This window comes from Neopelma chrysocephalum, unplaced genomic scaffold (genome assembly GCF_003984885.1).
Source record: "Neopelma chrysocephalum unplaced genomic scaffold, ASM398488v2 Primary Assembly neopelma1_72, whole genome shotgun sequence".
In the NCBI taxonomy this organism is placed as follows: domain Eukaryota; kingdom Metazoa; phylum Chordata; class Aves; order Passeriformes; family Pipridae; genus Neopelma; species Neopelma chrysocephalum.
This window is the reverse complement of record NW_020897732.1, coordinates 3,182,187-3,205,753: the sequence shown is the minus strand read 5'-3', so window position 1 is coordinate 3,205,753 and position 23,567 is coordinate 3,182,187. Positions and strand designations below refer to the sequence as shown.

Genomic DNA, 23,567 nt, shown 5'->3' with positions numbered 1-23,567 from the left:
AAACACTGGTCGCCACATATTTTCAATCATTACCTTTAGTTTATGCAAATCAAAGACTCATCAATTCTGTGGTTTCTTGAAGAGAAAAAAAGAAAAAACCCTCAGCAGAAAGACCCAAAGACACACTGCACTTTGGGTGTAGATACATTCCCATGTGCATCTAAGGTCGCACTCACATAGGTATGTTTGTGTTTATATTTGAATTGGTTCCTCAGAACCTGTTAGAGACACTAAGTGGCAACTCCACTGCAGAGTAGGCAAATGTTGTCAACAACTGTCAATACAAGTGAAAAAAATAAAATTCTGATTTCAGAAAAACGCGTTTGAAACAGAAGTGAGTAAAGTGCTAAAAGCTAGGTTGAGTGAATTCCATATGAAGGCCTAGCAGGAGCAGAGAGCAATATGAGTCTGCAGTGGATGTGCAGCACTTCAATTAGGAGTTTAAACATGTCATTCCAAAATGCAATGTTCATTACCAACCAAGGATGACTGTAAATAATTTGCTGCTTCAGCTGTTAAGACTTGAGGGGTTTTTTCTGCCCTTTAAGTTCCTCTATCCCTTCCCACATACTGCTATTTTTATATATAGCCAACACTACCAGATGTCATTTTGTCATCTGCCACCATTACACCATCACCTTTTTCTGATGAGGTTTTTGCTACTTCTAATCTTTATATTATAGTTAAGGTTTCTGTCATTAGGAAAACTGGTAAGTAGAGAAAGAGGTGTTAAAAAACAAAGTCTTAGTTCAGCCTCCATAAATGTAAACAGTAACTAAGCCATATATGCTGATCTCTCTCTCTCAAAAAAAAACCCCAAACCAAAACCAATTACTGAAAAGGATACCATTACCTTGCTATCAGGATTTTGTATGTCTTTAGCAATAGAAAATGTATATCATTTGAAAGACTGATTGGGTTTGTGGAAGATGGAAATAGGTGATCTGACTGTTTTATTCTTGTATTTTATCCTGTGACTCCAGTGCTCTCAAGTCCCAGGGAACAGTGTCTGTCAGAATGATATATATCACTGACAAACAATAAAATATAAACAGCAAATCAAATATAAACAAGTCTGCAAATGGAAAGAGGAATTAGGGAAACATCTCTGGGCTGCATACAGATGCAATATTGATCCAATTACCAATGCACAAATGACCAAACAAGTGGCCAACTGGTTCAACATATAAAAATAATTCATTAAGACAATGATGTTTGAAGGGACAGGTTTATTATATCTCCCACACCTTTTCATTTCTGAGCCGGTGACCAAAGCAATAATGAAAATCTTTATCCAGAAAACATTTACAGCAAAACACAATGTATCTGTGCTGTTAATTAAAATGCTATATTGTTCTCCTCCCTTCTCACATCCAGGGTGATTCTCTAACTTTGCAATGGCATTTTCCACACAGTAATGCTTAAAAAACTACACTAAACACAACATAATCCTAAATAATAACTCTTTTTTAATAACCTGGTATAGAATACTTTGCAAACGAAAGACACTCATTCAGATTTAATGACATGTACTGTATTTTTGGCAACCCTGGAACAAACCAAAGAAAAAGCAAAGAATTATTCTATAACCATGAGGGAAAGAAACATCCATCTAAATGTAGAGGATTCATCTGGCAAAACTAAAGAAAAAATCCACACTTACAGCAGATTTTTTTTTTAATTCTTAGTGCAAGAAACATAACCAAGTTAATCACAGAGTCAGTACTAATTAAGAATATGGAAAATTCTCCTATACAGAGGTAGAGTCCAGTGCACAAGGCTAAAACGATATTCAATAGTCTAAACAAGACTGAGCCAGGTTTTACGGAATCCACTTTTTAAAGTATCAGACTGTATGTACATACATACAATAAATAGACTATACAATCTTTAAAGTAGTTTAATAAACTTCACAAAAATTATAGTAGATGCATTGATATCTTTACATAATCCAAAGTTCGTATCTCTATCACCCAGAAATGGATAAAACCAATATTCCTGATATCAAGTTAAATGGAAAATAGTTTAGCAAAGTGTTGATAAATCAAAATATTTTACACATTTTAAAGCCTAAATTTATGCTTATAAAGGATGAATTTCAAATGCTCTGAAAATGTTCCTTTTGATACTATCTGTAAAGAGGTTTCAAATGCTGTAATTTGTTATAAACACTTGCCTTACATTCCATGTTCAAGGGAAAAATGGACTTGGATACTCACAGTTCTGATGCATTGGCACAACGAGAAGTGATGAGAATTAGATTATTTTAAAGGCCCAAAGAACACCAGGAGAATTTATGGACGAAACCTTCATGTCTCAAACTACATAAATCACATTAGAAAGTTAACAGAAAACTGTTTGGTTTTACTACTTCAAACCTGTTGGTGCCTTTCTGCCCGGAGGCACCTCATTAGCATCGCTCTGGGAGTCAAATGTGCATCTCTGGGCCCCCAGGTTTGCTACAAGCCCATAGGGCTTAACAAAACAAACACGGAATCTTTTATGGGTTACAACAGTAGTGCATAAATCAGGGACGTCTGTTGCCATTCATTTCAGTGATAGTCGCAAGGAAAGGATTTCAGGGAACTGAGAGCTTTCAGCTGTATCTTTCTAAACTGTGCAAAAAAAATTGGGAAAAAAAGAAAATCACCCTGGGGCATTACTAAGCAAATATGCTTCTACTGACAAGTTATTTTCTACAAAAGGTTCTTTCAATTGCCAAGGGGGCAACAGCCTCAGTAAGACGGAAATAGTAACAACAGTAAGAGTTTAATAATCAAAGTTGGAAATTATGTTCACAGTTCGGTTACTTTTAATTTCTATAAGCACCTACGCTGAAAAACATGAGGGTTTGTATTTTAGCTTCCAAATCAAATCTCCTTGTGACAAATACCTTGTTAAGATTTCCATTCTGCTCTTCTACAGGCCTTTTCATTGGAACAATTTTTTTTATTATTTTTTTATTTTATACAAACAGACTCACTTTGATTTAAAGTAAACATATAAAAATTGAGAATATTGCTTGCAACAATGGACCTGGAGGTGAAGGAATGAACTAGTCAGGCCATAGAAAAAAAAAATCTCCCTCAAAATGAATGAATTCTGCTAAACTTCTAATGCTATGAAAATCTGCAAAAAGGATCACAAGATCTGTTGCAAATTTCAGAGATTTGGCCCAAGTCTTATCATCATCATCATCATCTCAAGACTTTAACAACTGTATCTTTATATTACGGAAAAATAAATGATTCCAAGAACTCAGGAAGGCACACACACCCAAGTATACTATAAATAAAATACATCATGAAATTACTAAGATCTTCTGATCCCTGTACACACTTTTGGTTCAGCACTATGGTCAAGTTCTCTCTTTTGAAATACAATAAAAGGCATACAAGAAATGTAACATATGCATAATAATTAAGAAGAATAATGCTAATAAGACAGCTTACAGAGAAAAGTGCAGTGAAAAAAACCCAATGCTATTTATCCAGGGGCTTGTGCTACTGTAAATACAGACTTTGTATTTCCTGCTGTGCAAGGGGAAGAATTTATCCTGGGAAGCAGCAATGAGGAACGCAAAAAAAACCAACAACAACAACAACAAAAAAGATATTAAGAGAAACCTTTAAGATGGAAATCTCCCAACTTCTCCTCTAGTGCACAGTCATCTGACTACATGGTTTATTTTCATGCTGCCATTTCCCTTCATGAGTACAGTATAATAGAAAATGGCACAGTTCTTAAATATTTTTCTGCCTCTACTTCATTTTTTTGTTTCTTCTTTCAAGCACCTGATTTGCTGTTTCCTCATAAAAAGTGTAAAGCTGTTAGTGAAAGTGAGAAAAAAATTGTTGCTCATCATCTCTCCCAAACACCGATTTCTCCACTTCTCCTTCCTGTAGGTTTTCACTCATGTGCTACACAATGGGGAGGCACTGTAAAGGCAGCTTGACAGATTTAAAAATAAAAAAATCCAAAGTCTTTTTTCTTTATCCCCCCGCCCCCAGCCCACTCTGAAAAAAATGGATGGATGAAACAGTACGTCCATAGGAATATTCCAGTCTCCTCTGTTAGGAGATAATCGCAGGGGACCATCTAACCACAGTCAGATTGTCAGCACTGACCGACCGTTTCTTTGCAGCTTTCCTGAAGTCCTTGTATTTATCTTCACACAAGCGAGAAATGGCCTGTAAAAGACAAAAAAACCCTCAGTTGCATTGCCCACAGCTGCACAGGTAAAGTAAGGCTAAATCCAGATTCCTACATATAGGTAGAATTACAAAAAGTCACTTCATTAAGTGAAACACATGAAGGAGCTTCTCCCCAAACCCTCACTTTCAGTTCATTAGTCTTAAAAGAAAGACTTGCATTGCCCCACACTTTTGAAGGACACAGAGAGCATATCCCAAGCCTATTCTTTTCAGGTTAACCATCACAAATCTCACTGAGGGAACTGACGGTGCTTACCCACTGCTACAAGGCAACTGATATACAGCACTTCATCGGTGAAAAATTGCAGAAAACTTAATAAAACAATTGTAGGATATGTAAGTATATTTGGAGAATTTATAAAGAGGATGGCTCTTAATTTTTTTATTTTCTAAAAAGTTTCATAGTAATTTTTTTTTTTCTCTACTGAGAAATGCTCTGGCAGAACACTTGCCCTGCTTTGTTTCCAGAGCTAATATTTATTTGCCTTTCGGAAGCAGGTGGTGATTTCTGTGCGATCAGGCTATCCTACATAGCGCCAGAGGAAAATGTAACTCATATTCGGAATACTTTAATTTGCATTACAAATACACAGCAATTTTAAAGCCTTTTAAAGAGAGAGACAAACATTATTCAAGCATTGACTCCTTTCATACTATACTGGATTTAATGTTTTATGTTTCTCCTACTGTTTTTAGTGAAGTCTAAAACAAGTATTTTTTATGGACCTTACATGCATAAATATACTGTGCCCTAAAACAGCCTGTCTATTAGAGTTCATATGGCTGGGACAAGCTATGTTTGGGATCAGTAGAGATGTCATCTCTGGTGATCAAACACGCAGAACTGCAGAGAAAGCTCACTGCAAGGAGTACTCAAGGTCAAATGAAAAAATAATATGAACTAAAGCAGTATTTTTATTTACTCAGGAATGGTTTCAAGTGGTACCTCAAGATAAGATGTTTAATAAAAAGTACTGTACAAACAAAACCAGTACAAGTGTTTGATTATAAAACAAGGCATTACAAATAATTAAACAGCCTGACTCTATGGATCATCATTTTCTTTCTTGATCTTTACTTCTACAGCACAGTGAGTTGTAGCAGTGAAGAGTCCTTTACTTTAACAGTCCTGCAAAAACCAGAGGCAGGTATGACAGAAGCACACAATTCACATCTGAGAGCAAGGTCACCCAGTGCTTTGGTCAAGCCAGCCAGAAAACATCATTAAATTAAAAAACAAAACAAAACAAAACAAACAAAAACTCCAAAACCGCACACACAAAAAACCCCAACCTCTAAAACAATAAAAACTACCACCACCACTAAGAGACCAATTTCTACTTTTCAGTTGAAAACTGAATTTCCTTTTATTAAGACTACTCTTGAACACAGTTTTCTTTCATGGTGCACATGAAGAGAACAAGAGAATAAAATAACACAAATACTCCTATTGCTTTTTAGAACATAATTTAACTCACTTAAAACTGCAATTTACCAAGGAACTTAATGGACTAAGAGTTTATGCAATTCAATCAGATTTAAAATTCAATAGGTCAAAAGTGTTTATTCATGAAATAATGTGCCAAGGTACGGCTTGACAGATAGGTACACTGAGGTGGAACTCAGCTTCTTTTTGCTGCCAAAAATACTTTAGGCTTCAAACAGTCAGAGAAGGTAATCACTTCAAAATTGCCTGCTTCACAGGAAAATTTCTGTTCTGGGACTTGGTCAGACAAAACGAAATTTTGCTTGGAAGTGGCACTTAATATTTTGCATCTCTAGGCTAAGCTGATTAATTGTATGGATAAGAAACACAGTGATTCCCACTTAAAGCACTTTCTGAACCTAAAGGTGCCTCTTCATTCGCAAGTAATTTACAAAATTGACATTTGGAGCCTATTGGGCAAGGTGGTTAATCAACTTTAGAGTAACACATGGGGAAACAAGACAAAAGCAGAAAACTGTAAATATTTATTATTGTCTTTCAGTTAAAATATATCCAGATAGCTTATAAACACCTTTCTGTCATCTGATTTCTGCTGCTTTTATGGCTAGAAAAAAAAATATTTTTTGACAGTTGCAAGGGACCATTTCTCATATGAAATCAAAACATTATTTAAAACAGCAACACTATTCCATCAAGTGAAATTTTGTTGGAATTGACTGAAATATATGTAATCAGCTAGAATGAATACAAATATATTCTTCCATTATATACGTGCACACAGAACTAAAGTCAGTTCCTCCGCTGAGTTATGTGAATCTAGATGAGAATTTGTCACTGGAGAAGGGGACGAGTAAGGTGAAAGGAGGTGGAAGAAATGCAGTAGTAGTAGTAGTAGTTGTAGCAAGTAGTAGTAGTGTAAATATTGGCTGCATGCATGTTTGTGCAGGGCAGGAAAGCAGCATGGCTGGCTGTGGCTTCACTACCAGGAATGCACAAAGGCACACAACTGTGAGTGCTGCACTGCCTCCACTAATTGACAAACCAGAGAAAACAGCAGGGACAGGCAGCACCAAGTCTGGAAAAGTTGTATATGAAGAAAATGTATTGTTATGATGGTGTATGAAAGAAAAAGCAATTGGTTACTCTTAACAAAAGAGAAGGCGAGTTTTGCTCTGTTCTGCTTTCCCTTTGCTTCTTGGATAAGAGGGATCTGAACGTACAAAACACACAAGACTGCAATCAGTCTCTGCGACATTGTGAAGCTGAAGAGATAGGAAGACACTTCTCTACTTGTAACTTACATATTTTTCCCCTCTTTTTTTGTCTGTTTGATCTATAGAACTGTATCTCCTAGGGCCAAGACAATATAGCATGTATTTCAAAGGGTTTGAACTATGTGCTCAAGTACCATCCTAACAATAAATAGCTCAGACAACATACAGTTAAACTGGGAGTGCACTAATGCTCTTACAAAATCCAGCCTTGAAACAAGCACAGTGCTAAGATCACAAGCAGTAGTAGGGTAGGCACGTTTTGTGTACTTACCCCAAAGAGGATAATCTGACTCATATTTAGCTCAGCACATGGGATAATAACCAAGCGTGAGAATAGGAAATTACAAAATAGTGGATTAAGGCTGGACATCCAAAACCTTCTTGGCAGAAAAATCTCCCATATTAGCAAATAGTCCTCAGGAGAAGCAAAGGAAGCCTTGACATTTGACATAATTAAAAGGAAGAAGAAAACACACTACAACATATGCTAGTTGGAACAAACTGCATTGGCAGGTGGACAGACCAGATGATGTAATAAAAGTTTATTTGCCATTTTCAACTTGCTTGATTCCATACAACAGGAAAAAAACCAAGAAGGGTCGTAAAAATGGTTTCTGACTACTAGGTGGACTGGTGTAACAACTCCAGGACACTTTAGTCCACAGAACAATGAAAGATAAGAAAAAATTACTGCCATTTAGTCATTTAAAAGACAAAGCTGCTTCTTAAGTGACAACTGTAAGAACATCAATAAGGAAAAGCATCCACTGCAGATGCTTGAGAAAGCGATGTAATTTTTAACAAGTATTGCAATGTCTCATAACACCTCTAAGCTGATGGATCTTTTCCAACATTTCCATTTGATGAGGAACAGTATTCACTAGCACTGCCCTTGGTCTTCTTAAGGCGTTTTTTTTATCACAGATGTGTCAACCTCATGATGTTTGCAGAAATTGTAATGCAGATTCTGCCACATCAGATCTAATGCTCCTCCTTTAGATACATGAAATAGCTTTAAAATGCAAAACTAGCAAAAAAAGCATAATAATATTACCGTTTCTCTATGCAAGACCTTTTGTGATCTCCCACGCCAGTAAATAAGTTGCTTTAAATCTTGGGACTGAGTAAGGTCTTTTCAGTTTACCAGACAGGGCAAATCCTTCCACTGCATGTGTACATTTGCTACAAGGCTGCTGTCTTTCATCACAGACTGCAGCTTTTCCCTTAGTATCAAAAATATCACAGCCTGTGTGGTACTACATCTACTCTACTTGACAATCCAGGCAACTGTTTTAAAAACGGAGAACTCTGGTCTGAACAGCACACAAGAGACCTAGAGAAGTGCTGCAAATGCATTTTGATAACTCTTGGCAAGCTAAATGCTTAACTGTGTTCAGGGAACTAGGCTATAAATTATGCTGTCAAGTAGTTTCAAGGGCACACTAATGACAACCAAGTACTGCCATGGAACAAGGCAGTTCCCTCCCTTCTGGCCACAGAACAGAGGCAAGGAGGTGGCAGACCAAGTTGGTTTTACAGCAGATACTCTTTCTCTGCCCTGAAGACATCCTCTGACTAGCAGGGTTATTTACAGCCAACTTCTGCTGGCAGCACGAAGCATCCTCAACATGGGGAAATTTTTAATAATACAGGTTTATTGAAAAAATATTCCATTAATTCTTTTTAAATATGCCTTTTCTTTAGTTAGTACAGAAGAATCACCAGTATTCTCTGGGTATTTACAGTCATTTCCTATTTTTCTTTTCTTCTAAGGTTTTAGGAGCTATCATTGTCACCTTCATTTGTAACTTGCTATTATACACTGTATGTGATATAGACTGACAGTGTTAAAAAACTGTGTGCTAAATCAAAAAGTAATTAATTTTATTTTCAGATATGAAATGGCATTTATTATCAAGACTCCCATGCCTCAGTAAATCACCTCTTTTTCATTTAAGATTACAATCCAAATTATTTTTCTTTTTTTTAATATTCTCTTTAATATAAACAAAATCTGATGCAAATTTAGATCACACTCCATCAAAGAATTAAGTTCCATTCTTACTGGAGCTACCTGTGAAATTTAGAAAGAATATTTAGAAAGAATGAGAAAGCTAGTGAAATTTGCTTTGATTCTTTCTCCAACACTTTCTGTTCCCACTGAAGTCACAAACAAGACAATTAACATTCCCACGCACCATTTCCCCCCACAAAAATGTGCACAGTACTGCCTGCTTGTTTTACAGGAGCACTAGGAATTTCAGAGCATGCAAAGCTCACTCTAAACCACAGGTAAACAACCTCTAGTGCAAAGATGTTATGTAATTAAAGATGTGTTATCTTAAAAGCAGTCAGCATCTAATAAAAATCTTCAAAATTAGTAACAAAATGTGCACACACTCATGCAATAATGCCCCTGAGAAACATACCAGAAAAATCAGGAAAAGTATATTCCAGTCTTGCAAAGGGCCCACAATTAGCTGATGATTTAAATTCCTCCTGTGTCTGTGGGTATTCTCTACGGTGCCCAGCCTAGACCAACATAGTGCTTTTGGCATATGGTATATTCAGGTCTCATAAGCATTCATGATTTATTCACTAAAGGCATGTGCTCATTTCTGCTCTGCCATTACTGAGAGAAACACCACAGGAGATAACAGACTTGGATCCACATGAAGTGAATCAGTAGCAGATAACAAGAACATGGAATAGCTATTTGCAGCAACACTTGTTAATATTCTGTCCTTTAAGGTGGATAATCGGTTTTAAGAAACCAAATGAACACACAAAACTAGACTGTGAGCAGAGTTATGATAAAACTTGTGGGTACTTTCACAAGGCCAATACAGACAACTACAATTGAAAAAGAAATGGAAAGCAAGACAAGATATGAAGCAAATTGGGTCAAAATGCTGTCCCAATAGCCAGGAATACTCAAGGCACTAACAAAACCATGATGAAAACTGGGCACAAAATACTCTAATATGTCATGGGAGTATCTGGGAAAAGATGGAAGAAGGGAGAAACAATGCAGAAATTCCAAATCCCCTTCTATATTTAACACTGAGCATTCCAAAAAGAAAGTGTCTTACCTCAAGTTTATATGCCCTGTCTCTGCTGAGGGGCTCCAAAGGAAAACTCAGGTTATTTGCTTCTGCCAGGGAACGCAAATCAAAATAATACTTGGCATAAACACTGGAGGGAACATTAATATTGAACTGCAACAGCTCAAGAAACTGGCGTTCCAGCTCATTCCTGTAGAAAGAAGATAAATGTGAAGACATATGTCAGACTAAGCATTCAGAACGTAATTTTACTTTAAATTGCAAATAGTATAAACCAAGTTCATTTCTTATTCTTGCCAGATGCAATTATCCCAGCCTAAGGTTTGACCTACCCTACCAAGTTCTATTGGCGTACGTATGCCAGTGAGGAATATGAGAGATGCTGCACCCTGCAGCTGCTACTGTGATGCCAATCAAGTCCAGGCACAGTTTTGCTAGTGGAAGGGGCATCTTTATCAGTTTAGCTCATACAATTTGGGAAAGAAAATCTAGCAGGAAAAAAAAGTTCTTGTAGTTTCTGCTGTACCTCCACTAGGTGGGTCTGCACACACAGCTATGCCAAAACAACATATGCCCTAAATTTGTCAGACATGTCTTATAAATGCTGCACATTATTCTAACACCTAAATTACTGGAGAACTTATTTATTCCCTTCAGCCTTTCATAATCAATCACTTAGAATTAGACACAGGAAACCTGAATTTTTCAGCATACTCTTTTTATGAACAGAATAAAGCAATTTTTCCCTTAGACGCAGAACCAAAATTCACAGTGGTGATTATTTGTTTTCCAGCACCTAAAACAAATGTGTTTGTCAAAATACCTTATAGGAAGAGAGGTTCTATTTGAGCTCCCACCCTGTAAAGCTTTGGTATAGCAATATGCTATTACCTACACTGGTACCTTAAAAAGTATGTTGAGAAATAAGTCAACCAACAAAATTAAGGAGTGGAAATTTTCATGAATTGTACAGTAACTAGATATCCTACATAATATTTATGCAGGGACATATGATACATTTAAATCAGTGACTTCAAGATATGAGAAATAAAAGAGATAAATGTTTGGTGAAGAGCACAGTGACTGCACAGCTCTGTTACCAGCAGGCATTGACTATGATATTGCTTTTAAGTTACATTTTGACTGCTGTGTAAGTGGGCAAGGAATGTGCAATAGAGGTTGCATAGTTGGCAATAGAAGAGGAAGGATCTGAGGATAGAAAGTACTGGCACAGTAGCTTTTCAACACTGAATGATTTTTCTTCTTCTCCCTCTTTACTCTTATATCACTTTTACATCATAATCATTGTCCTTCCTTATCCTCACTCTCTCTCTGCCAAAATTCTATGTTTACATAATGATAAATATTAATTAACATTAAAAGACTAACTAAAAGCTAGATAGGGACTCTTTGGCATGAATCCACATTGCCGAAGATTGCAGCTTTTAAAAAATCCAAATAAAAACATTACATTTTAAGATGTCTATGAACAAATACAGAATATTATCTTTTATACTGCCAAGATTGTATTTTCTCCAAGTTAAGCCTAAGGGTCTACATTAATGGATAATACAAAGCCTGTTTTAATGGCAAAAGACATTGGCTGCACCTCTTTTGAAGAGCACCCTCAAACCTGTAAGGAAAATACATAGCCTGAGATTCTTACTATCCCCTAACTCCCAGATCTGAAAGTCAGCAGATTAACTCTGGCTGAGAAAGGAAAAAAAAATACAAATATTTTTTATTTCAACTAATGTAATTTAACTAACCACCATATCCTTCTTCCACCATACACCTACCTGAGACTGCTTTAGCATGTGCTTTCTTGGGGCACTCCTCAAATTCCCACAGAAATTCAATGTAAAGTTACATACAGGACTACAGATGCCCACTGCACTTCAGTACTCCCAAGTTCTCTACTAGCTTTCAGGCACAGTCCACTGTACTGATGCTGACTTATGAAACAGTGAAAGGTCTGCACCATGTTTTGCAAGATACACTTATGCTGAAGGATTCACAGCAGCTGAAGATTTTGACATATCTGCCTTACTAGTACAATGAAAGGCCCCCTCTTGCTTAGAGCTAGACATTTCAAAATCATCATACTGTAGCGTACCAACTACCTGAAAAATAAGAAGGAAGGAAAAAATCCAACACACCACAGATGGGCAGGGGGAAAAAACTGGCAGCAGGAATATAAGCGCCAAGTCAACAAACACCAACATCTTTGCTGGGGGAGTCACAAGGATCCCTAAACATAAAGTCCGTGAACCAGACCACCAAGCACCATATAGAGAGCTCAGGCTCCCCAAAGGCTTATGGTTCTGCAGTTTGTGAGAACCCTAAAATCTTTAAGGAAAGGTTAAGAAGCCAAAAACCTTAAGGACAAGGACTTTGGCTTAGGTGCAGCACAGAAAGAGGGCCGATGTTAATACGGGTCTGCCACGTGAGTAATGGTGTTATATAGCTCGAGTGCAACTTCTAACAGTAGCACCATCGCGTGTTTGTCAAAAACAATAACCTCTTTTTCTGTTTCCTTTCACACCACCACAGTATGACTCATCACCTGCCTTCAAGAAAAGTCCTGAGAATCAGCAATTTCAAAACTCACACTTATAACTATTCTGATTAATACTGTCATATGGCACAGTCTAACCTGTCACTCTGCTTCAAGCTTTTCAGCACTTCAGGTCATGTCCCAGCTTCATAAATACTTTAAAAGCAATGAGATTTGCCTTGGAGGAGTAGCGAATGGAGGGAGACTCTTACTGCTACTGAGAGCTCAAAAGCATGAAAAGGATCAAGGGAAAAAGTAATTTAGAAAAATCATTTAGGAAACAAACAGTCAAGGAAGCATTATCAAATTATTCTGCATGGAATAATATTGCACACAGAAATGCAAAGGGCCTGATTTTGGTTTTTGTCCCTATTATCTCCCTCTCTCCCTTTTATTCTGTAAACCTCATTCTGTCTGGGCTATGTCAGAAAAGAAGCATCATCAACCATTCTTAAAGTAGCTTATATGTTTTAAAACAGATACTGAAATGGCATTACGTGGTATTTCCTACCTCTATCTTGAAGTAAGCTTTCCCCAAAACTAATGAAAGTATCTACTGCATACCACAGCAATGCAAGTGTTTTGCATTGTGTTTTTCATTTTGACTTGAGGAAAAAAAGCCCACCTTATTACAAATCTCTTGTTAATACAAGATTTAGAGATAACTTTCCTAATGCTTGAGCAATGACAGCTACTCAGAATTTATAAGACTTATCTAGCAGTGCATGAGCATGCTTAATTTAAAACAATCAGCTGACTCCTAACATTCAACCTTTCCCTTACAGATCATTTTTAGACCAGCTATAAAACTGACATACAGAAAAATATTAAGAAATTAAATTATGGCTGCTGTAGCAGAAACACTTGGCCTTTCACTGCTCTGAGATTGCAAACTGAGATTCAAAAAACATTCTGTCTGCATAAACATTTCTTCTCATGTATTTCCCTCCTTACCCTCCTCCCAGAGGGATTATCTACAACAAACTCTCTCCATTGGCTGTGATCCTGACTGAAATGAGCTAAAGCACAGACAAGTCTCCATAGTTTTCATTACAGATACTTAGCTCTGCTTCAAAGAGCTCTGAAACACGCAGATACTGTACTAAAACATATTTTTCATAATTTTATTATTACTGGTTCTTATGAAAAAGGGGTGCACCAGTAGACTGGAAAAGTCACTCTCTGAATACACAAGCTGCAGTTGAGGGATCAGCCACCCCCAGCACCATCCCAGTGCCAATTCCAGCTGCAGCCCTTCCAGCACTGTTCTCACACACACACCAGCTCAGGTGAGGGCATCTCAGAAAGTGTGCACAGCCTGTCACTCAGCCCTGAATGTGCACATGATTCAGACCCAGGGCACTTCAGCCAACATATGTAACACCTGCTAACCCACCAAACCAAAAAAGCATTAGACTATTTACTGAAGACTCATTCTAGTATTTGTGAACATTATGATACTAATTGTGTTTGTTCTTATTACATTTATTTTTCTATTGCTGTTGGAATGTACCCTCAATAAGACTGGAATATCCAGCCACGTTAGAATTCTCTATGCTGTTAAAATACGCACTTAAGAATGCCATCTAATTAAAAAATGGAAAAATGGAATTTTCTCCCATTTGCAACTTAAAATAATGTATTTCTAACACCTTGGAAACTAATCCAGCAGGATACAGGGGGGAAAAACCTCTAAACCCAAAAGCACCAATTTTGAAGAATGGCAATAAATAAGTGGGTGATTATCTAAGGGTCATTAGGATCACAATTTTTTTCCTGCTTTACATGTTTGTCTACTGTCTGTATGGAAAATTAGCATGACAGTAAATGATGCTGGAGTGAATAAATGCAGGCCCATTGGAAGTGGGGATTTTTGTCAAATCATACATTTAAATATTCTGCAAATCTGTCTTCATTACTGTGTGTGAACATCCAGTGGTAAAATACGCTTCAACCAGAAAACACAAATAATTCACGTATTTCATGTAAGCAGCTGCCAAGTAGACCTCATGCCATCTATCAGCATTTACCATGTTTAGATGCAACACAAATATACAAACTTCATATAATTTATGAAAGAACTTCCTGTCACCCTCATACACATAAATCTTGGCATTCATTGACAAAGATAAACAAACTGCACTCACATGTCTTCGACCGTGATATCTTTCAGGATCTGGCAGTAATCCACATTCCACACTGCCTGGTCGTCCCAAACTTTGGATGCCAGCAGAATTGCCCCCAGTACAATTCGCTTCCAGTTTGCTGGACAAATATCTATCTCTGCATAAGTTAAAAGTCTTTCAAGATATACCTGTGGAAACACATTAAAATCAAGACTTGATCTATTTTGATATTAAGTATAAATGGATAAGAAAACTATTCTCACAAACCCATACTGGTAATTTTAAGACAGTAATCTGGTCTCCAGAAGATTCTTTTATTATAAAAGTTGTAAGTTTGAATGTATACATTATGACAAGCTCATAACTGGATGTGATAAATCCATTTTAGTTGGCCTTTGCCTTCTGATCCTATTAACCATTTCAAAAGGCCAGACGTCAGACTCCTGAATACAGCATTTTTTCTTTAGCTGTGACTTGCTCCTGCCTGCCACCCTAATGCTGAAGAAAATCTTACCATTACCTTATAATACTGTAAAACAAAATATCACTAATTGTTCAAAAACTTATTTTTCTTCACAAGGAAGGTAAAACAATATTTAAGTACAAAATTACAAGTTCCAAATTATGTGTCAAGCCCATTACTAACAATGGAGGTTTGTCTTTTTATTCAGAGCATCACTCTGAGAAGATTTTGATGTACAAAATTTGGTATTGGGAGACCACAGAAACACAACGCTCAGTGAAAAGGCTGCACATGGATCTCCCCAGAGTTTGCACTACCTGAAAGTTCTGTGTAACAGGTTGCCTCTTGTTTTCCAGGCAGTCTGTGTAAGCAACCCCCTTACACTCTATATTGCACAAAACAACATGTAATCTTTGCAAGCAAAACTGCTCCTTGAATTATGAACAAACAGCATTCCTTGGAATCGTCCTTGGAAAGCAAAAAACTTCTTTAAAGCAACACACTGTGCTAACACAGGCAGCTTCATAAGCAGAAAGCCTATGGAAGCCATAATATCATGCCACTCAAATTAGGAAATTAAATTTATTTGCTTCACATCAGTGCAGATTTTGACTTCTTACTGTAAATGCAAAAACTTTCAAATTTCAGCTTTTCACATCCAGTTTTAGTAGATCTTTTTAATGAATACTCCACATCTACAGATACATAAAACATAAAAAAATCAGAAAATAACATCCTTTCTTACATGCAGCTCTAGCTTAGAAAGAGAGAGAAAATAAAAAGAAAAAAAAAGAAAACTAAGTAAGGATTTTTTGTGTGGGCTCAAATTCAAAGGCATTTAGAGGAAAAAAGTAAACAGATGAGAATTATATTGCAAAGAAAGACATAGAATCACAGAATGGTTTGACTTGGAAGGGACCTCTAAAGGCCATCTATTTCCAATCCCCTGCTGTGGGGAGGGACACCTCAGAGCCCCATCCAGCCTGGCCTTGAACCCTTCCAGGGATGGGGCATCCACAGTTTCTCTGGGCAACCTATTACAGTGTCTTACTACCCTCACAGTAAAGATTTTCTTCAACAAGGCCAAGTGCCGGGTCCTGCACTTTGGTCACAACAACCCCCTGCAGTGCTACAGGGTGGGGACAGAGTGGCTGGAGAGCAGCCAGGCAGAAAGGGACCTGGGAGTTTGGATAGACAGGAAGCTGAACATGAGCCAGCAGTGTGCCAGGTGGCCAAGAAGGCCAATGGCATCCTGGCCTGGATCAGGAACAGTGTGGCCAACAGGAGCAGGGAAGTGATTCTTCCCCTGTTCTCAGCACTGGTGAGGCCACACCTGGAGCACTGTGTCCAGTTCTGGGCCCCTCAGCTCAGGAAGGATATTGAGGTGCTGGAGCAGGTCCAGAGAAGAGCAACAAGGCTGGTGAAGGGACTTGAGCACAAGTCCTATGAGAAGAGGCTGAAGGAGCTGGGGTTGTTCAGCCTGGAGAAGAGGAGGCTCAGGGGAGACCTCATCACTCTCTACAACTACTTGAAAGGAGGTTGTAGCCAGGTGGGGGTTGGTCTCTTCTCCCAGACAACCAGCAGTAGGACAAGAGGGCATGGTCTTAAGTTCTGCCAGGGGAGGTTGGATATTACGAAGAAATTCTTTACAGAGAGGGTAATCAGGCATTGGAATGGGCTGCCCAGGAAAGTGGTGGATTCTCCGTCCCTGGAGGTTTTTAAGATGAGACTGGATGTGGCACTTAGTGACATGGTCTAGTAACCACAGCAGTGTTGGATCAAGGGTTGGACTTGATGATCTCAGAGGTCCCTTCCAACCTGGTTAATTCTATGATTCTATGATTCTAACCCTACCCTCTTTCAGTTTAAAGCTATTTATAGCCCTTGTAGTATCACTACAAGCCATCATAAAATGTCTCCCTCCAGTTTTCCTGTAAACCCTCTTTAAGTACTGGAGGTGCTATAAGGTCTCCCTGGAGCCTTCTGTTCTCCAGGTTGAACAACACCAACTCTCTCAGCCCGTCTGCACAAGGAGAGGTGCTCCAGCCCTCTGATCATCGTCATTACCCTTCTCTGGACTCGTTCCAGTATATCCATGCCCTTCTTATGTTGAATACCCTGGACCTGGACGCAGCACTCCAGGTGGGGTCTCACCAGAGCAGAGCAGAGGGGCAAAATCACTTCCCTTGCCCTGCTGGTCACACCTCTTTTGATGCAGCCCAGGGCACATTTGGCTTTTAGGGCTGTGAGTGCACATTGTTGGGTCATGTTGAGCTTCTCCTCAACCAACACCCCCAAGTACTTCTCCTCAAGGCTGCTCTCCATCAATTCTCTGTCCAGACTGTATCTGTGCTTAGGATAGCCCTGACTCAGATGCAGGACCTTGCACTGGGCCTTGTTGAATGTATTTGCACAGGCCCACATCTCAAGCCTGTCAAGGTCCCTCAGGATGGCAGATGAACTTTCACCTCAGTAAAAAGGGAGCATGAACTTGCCACTATTTTCGCATCAGCGCATACTTGAGAAATTAGCTTTAAAAACTAAATAGGAGCTTGATAAGACATTATTCCTACACCACCTTCATTACCATATTGATGCATCTTCCAATAGCATGTTGAGGGATGTGAATAATTGCTCTTGCTTCCTTGGTGAGAACTTGGGCTTAATTCCAGATATACTGTTTGCTGCAATGAGGCTCTGTATCATCCTTGGATAAAACTGAAGATGATAAATAGCTCTCCAGCAGAAAGGCACTTAGTGTAACTTTCAACTCCTTTCTTGAAATTACTAAAAGAGCATTTTGTTTTGTTCACTTGCTGTGGCCTCCTTGACTCAGGTCTTAGCACATGTGTTCAAGTAAGAGAAGACAGAAAAAGCTAAGACTTCTTGCAGCAAACCTTTGTAAAAATTTACCAACGTCCTCAGCTAATGTGGGAATTCACTGTAATCCAGGACTTGTGACAGCATCAGCGTTATCTTTGAGACATTAGTGTATTTCTTCAACTTTCAAACAAGCTCACTCAGCCACACACAGAGTCTTTGTTCTAGCTCTCTCTAGCTCTAGTTTGGAGAGAACCCACTGACTGCAGGTAGGGAAATTTAGGCTGGTACATAACTTGAGCTCTCACCCTGCTGATGTAGAGCAACCTCATAACAGCAGCATACACACAGCCAGGTGAGCTCTGTCTCCGACGCAGATGTGCCAAAGGTCATTATTCCTGACAAATAGAGCTCTTGACTGCTGGTTTCATCTCGGAGCATTTCAATATACGAGGCCCTAGTGGGATGTAGTATCAGCCCAAGCGCCACTGACGGGACATGAGAGTAGGACAGGCAGAGTCTGCCATGCACTCACTACCAAAGGGGATGCTTCTGGCGCTGCAAAGATGTGCTGAATCAGTACAGACTTTTGGAGAAGGGCCAGGTGGCTCTCAGCCTGTTTGAAGAGGAAGGCTGGTGGGGTGGTTAGTCACTACGCTACTCATCCCAAACAAACTCGTGGCTGGTGGGAGAACACCACCTGCTTTTGCTGGTAAAAGCCAGCCAGTCTTCCCACACATGCAGGCAGACATGCTCCATCTCATTTAAAAAAAAAAAAAAATCACTGAAAATGTTGGCCCTGTAATGGTAAATGCGAGATGTGGAAATACCATTTGTATGCAATTATGTCTACACATTGAATAGTGTCTTAAACACAGGGGTCATCTTCTTAAATATGGGGTTTGTGTCAGACTGGGATTCTGAGTGTACTATGGTATTTGCCTGTTGTAATGAATTTCACCTGCTTAATTTTCAAAAGCAAAACACTTTCTACATTCCTTTAGAACTAGATGCCATGAAGTCATATAATAATGCAAATTTTAAAAGATCACAGTAGAAAAGAATATTACAACTTGCATCCCAGAAAGCTACAAGAAATTTACTTTTATGTCAAAAGACAAAAAAACGCAGAAGAAATAGTGTGAGAAACACTTTTTTTTTTTTAACAAAGTCTGAGGACCTCCTGTCTTCTGGATTACTTTGGTAGGCATTCCTTTACAGAACTAGAACTAATGAGCTTTTAGTATCTAGAAGTTAAAATATGATTTGCCTCCAGCCACCTTTAACAGCTCTATCCATGCCCAAAAATGGAACTAAAGCTTAAAACAAATTGAAGCTATTCCAACATTGTTACTTTTCTTTAATTTACTTCATCCTTTGCAGTGCCTGGAAGTAAGCTTTTGTGGCAAAACTTTTCAATACTGCTCTATTAAACATTCAAAAGTTGAATTCCCAAAAGACATAGATTTATTCTGCCTTAATTCAACACCTAGTTCTGCTCAAACACTTTAATAGCATCCAAGACCCATCTTCATCATACTTATCATTGCCGACTAACTTCTATGACTATATGTTTATATAACTTTTACAGAATGGTAACAAGACTACTTATATAGACTAAAGTACTGATGTGACATTACCAAAAACTTTCAGTGGCTTCAGTCAAACAACATATCATTCTGAATTTTTCCCAGCTTGCAAAGAACAAATACAACCCAGTGTTAATATCAACAACACTAAAATAGTCAAAACTCATTTTTATCACAATTCAATTCCTAGGTGAAATGAAAATGCAATTCTGATTGGGAAAATGCCAATGGACATTGGTCTATCAATACATTTCTACTTACAAACTCAATATCTCAGAGTCTGATACCTCCATTATTAGTCTACTGCATTTGGAAATTAATCACATGGTTCTACATGACTATCAGTCTAATAAGCTTTGATGGACAACAGTTACATCTCATGGGAGACATTTTAATAACTGAGCACAGGTCAGAAGATACACTGCACAGAGTTAAGATTTCAGAAGAGCAATATTGGATTATTATTTTCCATCTCTTCCCACAGACTCACACCAAGATTTCTCAATTACTGACTTTCATACTTGGAGTATCAGCAAACTATTATTTAATCATAAGCAAAACCAATTTGGTGATTTGCCTTTGTTAAGAATTCATTTACCTGAATGAAAAATAATTTATTTCTACTAATTAAATAAAATTACCACTCCATGGGTATAGATAATCCCAAACTGGTTCTAAGTTTAATGAACTCTGGAGAGGTTCATTAAGATGCAGCAGCCCAGGGATGTAGTTGAATGGCTTCCAAAGCCATTTCAGATCCAGAGGTACTGAACTCATTTGTTTCAGCACATACCTTGAGCTCATAAATCTTCCAGACCTGAAACAACTCCATGCTGACCTAGTTTGGATGCCTCTGATCTTGACTCCCAGGACCTGGACTTGCAGTGGCATGGTGGAGAATGGCATTTAGCCATCCGTTATAACCACTAGTCCTGGGAGGCTTTTTTTTATCCAAACACAGAACAGTAACATGGCACAAACTAAAAGGATCAGCAAGAGCATCCAAGCTTCAGCAGTGCTGCTCCAGCAGGGACACTGCTAAGTTTGAACTAATCCCCAGGGTGATTATTCGCAGTTGGATGAATCCATCCTGGACTAATAGCATCTAATAGTAACTAACCACAGTATCCAGTATCCAGTGTTGCCCCAGTTATCTAGGATGTCAGGCTCTCCATGATCCTGGATAGCAGAGTGTTGGTTACACAACATCCCAATCAACAGAACATAAATCGTTTGAAGAAAACGAAAACTAAAGATAGCACTGAAGAGTTCAGTTTTAATTAGTGTGAAACAGCATCTCATGTTTCCCATCTCAGAGGGCATTATAGCAGATTTTGGATATTATATAATATGCTCAAGTAGAAAGAAAAGTTAAAATACTGGAGAAGGTTTCTTTCTCTTTTTTTCCCCTTCAGGAGGATATATACCAATACGAAAGTGTCAAATCATTCACTTCAATATTTCACAATCACAAAAACCACTCAAATGTTATTAAAACCTATGGGGTTCTTATAGAAGTTTTGCATCTCTTTGCTACATCATTTTGAAGCTCTTCAACATTAACTTCCAACACCCTACTGATACATCTTACCACACTGGAGTTGCAGTCTAAGTACCCAAAATACCATTATTCTTTTTTTTAGGCTTCCCTAATTATGAAATTTCCATCCTCAGAGAAACTCAGAACTCAACAGGTCAGCCTGAGTCAGGTAGCTGTGCTTCGAGAAAAGGCCAAACCACACATGACCCCCAGAATTCCCTTCCAACCTAAATTATTCTGTGATTATACCTGTCTGCAGTACTACAATTTCCTGTGGTGCCACATGGAGAGGTCAGAAGTTGCGCGTTGCCTCCAAGGAGGCTGACAGGGAGTCTCAGCACACTAAGTGGGCAATCACTGAAGAACATCACTGACGTTACTAGAGTAATTCTGAATTTTGAGGCAGCAGAAAGAGCAAAGCACTATCTTCTCTCATGTGGTTTTTATATGCCTTTAGGTCAAATTCTATCTCTATTTTACCAATAAAATTCTGGTAGCTTTAATTATTTCTCACTTGATTTACACTGGTAGAAAGGAGACAATGTTTTTGGTATTTTAATTACCATAATTGAGAATCTACAAATGAGTCTGTATTTGCAAAAACCTCATTCCCTCCCTCACCAGGTAACCCGCGTTGTAAGTTGCAGGAGCACAGAGTAACTAATGAAGATATTTCCATCCCAACAGATCATGGAGAAATACACAGTCCTCTCACTTTAATGAGAAAACTTCAGTGTGTCACAATGCCTTGAAATTAAAACAATATCTATACGGAAAAGATTCTAGTTGGTAGTGGGTCTCATATAGCCAAATCACGGCTCTAATCCAATCACTAAATTGCCATATGCTCTGTTTTATGCAATCAGCCAGTTCCCTACCACGACTCTCCAGAAATAACTGTGCTTTGCAATTGCCCAGCTGGGCATTTAAAATGTTCCACAAAGGCCTGGTGCCATCCATTTGGTGGAAAAGGACATCACATCATCATGGTTCTTGCAAATTCATCCCATTTCTATTTTTGAGACCAAATGGTAAAAAGAAGTAACAAAAGCAGTCACAAAATTCTGAAAAAATGTGAATAACTGCTAAATACCATTGTAGATAATTACAGGAAACACTAATGGAACTGAGAGAAAGGTCACATTATCTCCAGGTTTGCCCCGTAATTTACTCATTTTAAGACGAATATCTATAATATATATAAAATGCACTCAAACTATTAGGCCTGGAGCACAGCTACAAAGCCTTTGTTCCTCTTGGCCTCCTCCAGAATGTTCCCTGACACATGTCCAGCTGCCAAGGGGCTCAGGATTGACACCACAGATGGAGGGACCTTCTCCAGGTGTGGCCAAGTGCTGGGCTTCAGCCACCTCTCAGGGAATGCTTGAAGCCCAGGACAAAGGTGGACACCAATAATATTGGATACACACAACTCTCCTCATGGGTTTCTTACACAAGACAGAGCCCAGCTTCATTGCTCTGCCTTCCTCACCACCCATGAACCCTTGTGGTCACTGGATGGAGAGTGACAGCAGCACACCAGGCAACAAATATTACTTTGCATTGTCCTCCAAGGTCTTCAGAGGAACCTGCACCCTCCATCAGCCATGTAAGGGCTGATAGTTCTACTGGGCCACCTGAAAAGGACCTCTGCTGCAGATCAAGTGTCTCTATGGACTCTCATCCCTTCATTTGTGTTTTTGTTTTCTTTTAGAGAAGTAGCAGATTTTTTTATATGTCAATTGAAATATATATTTTTAAAAAGGTATTTTATCAGCATTTAAAAGTAAAAATATTCCAGTGAAAGGAAATCAATAAAAAACTTTTTCCATTCCCCTAAACACAGAAAACAAAATTGTCCTAAATACAGTCATTTTCATACCACAGTTCAAGAGCACTCTCTCTTTACCTACTTGCTGAAAATATGACCAAAGAGTACAATAAGAACTCAGGAACATCTGGCTGGATTAATTAAGTCCCTATTTTGCATAAGGAGAATTTATTCTTACACACTTCAAATTTCAGATTTCCCAATATCAAATCCCTTCAGTACAGTACGAACTTTGTACCGTATTTCAAAAGCATTCTCCTCTGAACTTCACAGAATAATTCAGCTCATGTACTATATGTATTTACATATCACTTGTCTGATCAGTGTATAGCATACAGACCTAGCATATTTGCAAATGCAAAATGTGTCCTCTCTGAAACTACTATGGACACAGAAGTACATTAAAAGAACCTTAAATCTGACATATTTGCAAAAACTCAGAAAGTCATGTCAAGGCAAAGCAGAAAACTTGGACCATTCTTCAGGCTCTTCAGGTCTAGTTCATAGGATTGTTTTCACAGAAAAAAGAACAAAGCATAAATATTTAATTCTTCTGACGTGCAAACACTGTACTGTTTTTCTGTTGGTACACTCCTGTTCACATTTTTACTTGCCATCCAATTAGCAGATGAACATAACTA

General features: G+C 38.3%; 1 protein-coding gene across 6 annotated transcripts in view; it reads right to left on the bottom strand.

Annotated features, from left to right (window-relative positions):
- Positions 1-1,215: 1,215 nt before the first annotated feature.
- Positions 1,216-23,567, bottom strand: part of CCNY (cyclin Y) — a 123,207-nt gene continuing 100,855 nt past the window's right edge. For all 6 annotated transcript variants that reach the window (XM_027686991.1, XM_027686992.1, XM_027686994.1 and 3 more), the window contains 3 exons: positions 14,705-14,871; positions 10,028-10,190; positions 1,216-4,190 (listed from right to left, as the gene is read on the bottom strand). In XM_027686991.1, coding sequence (XP_027542792.1) covers positions 4,074-4,190; positions 10,028-10,190; positions 14,705-14,871 — 447 coding nt within the window. In that variant the 3' untranslated portion in view covers positions 1,216-4,073. The remainder of the gene's footprint in view (positions 4,191-10,027; positions 10,191-14,704; positions 14,872-23,567) is intronic.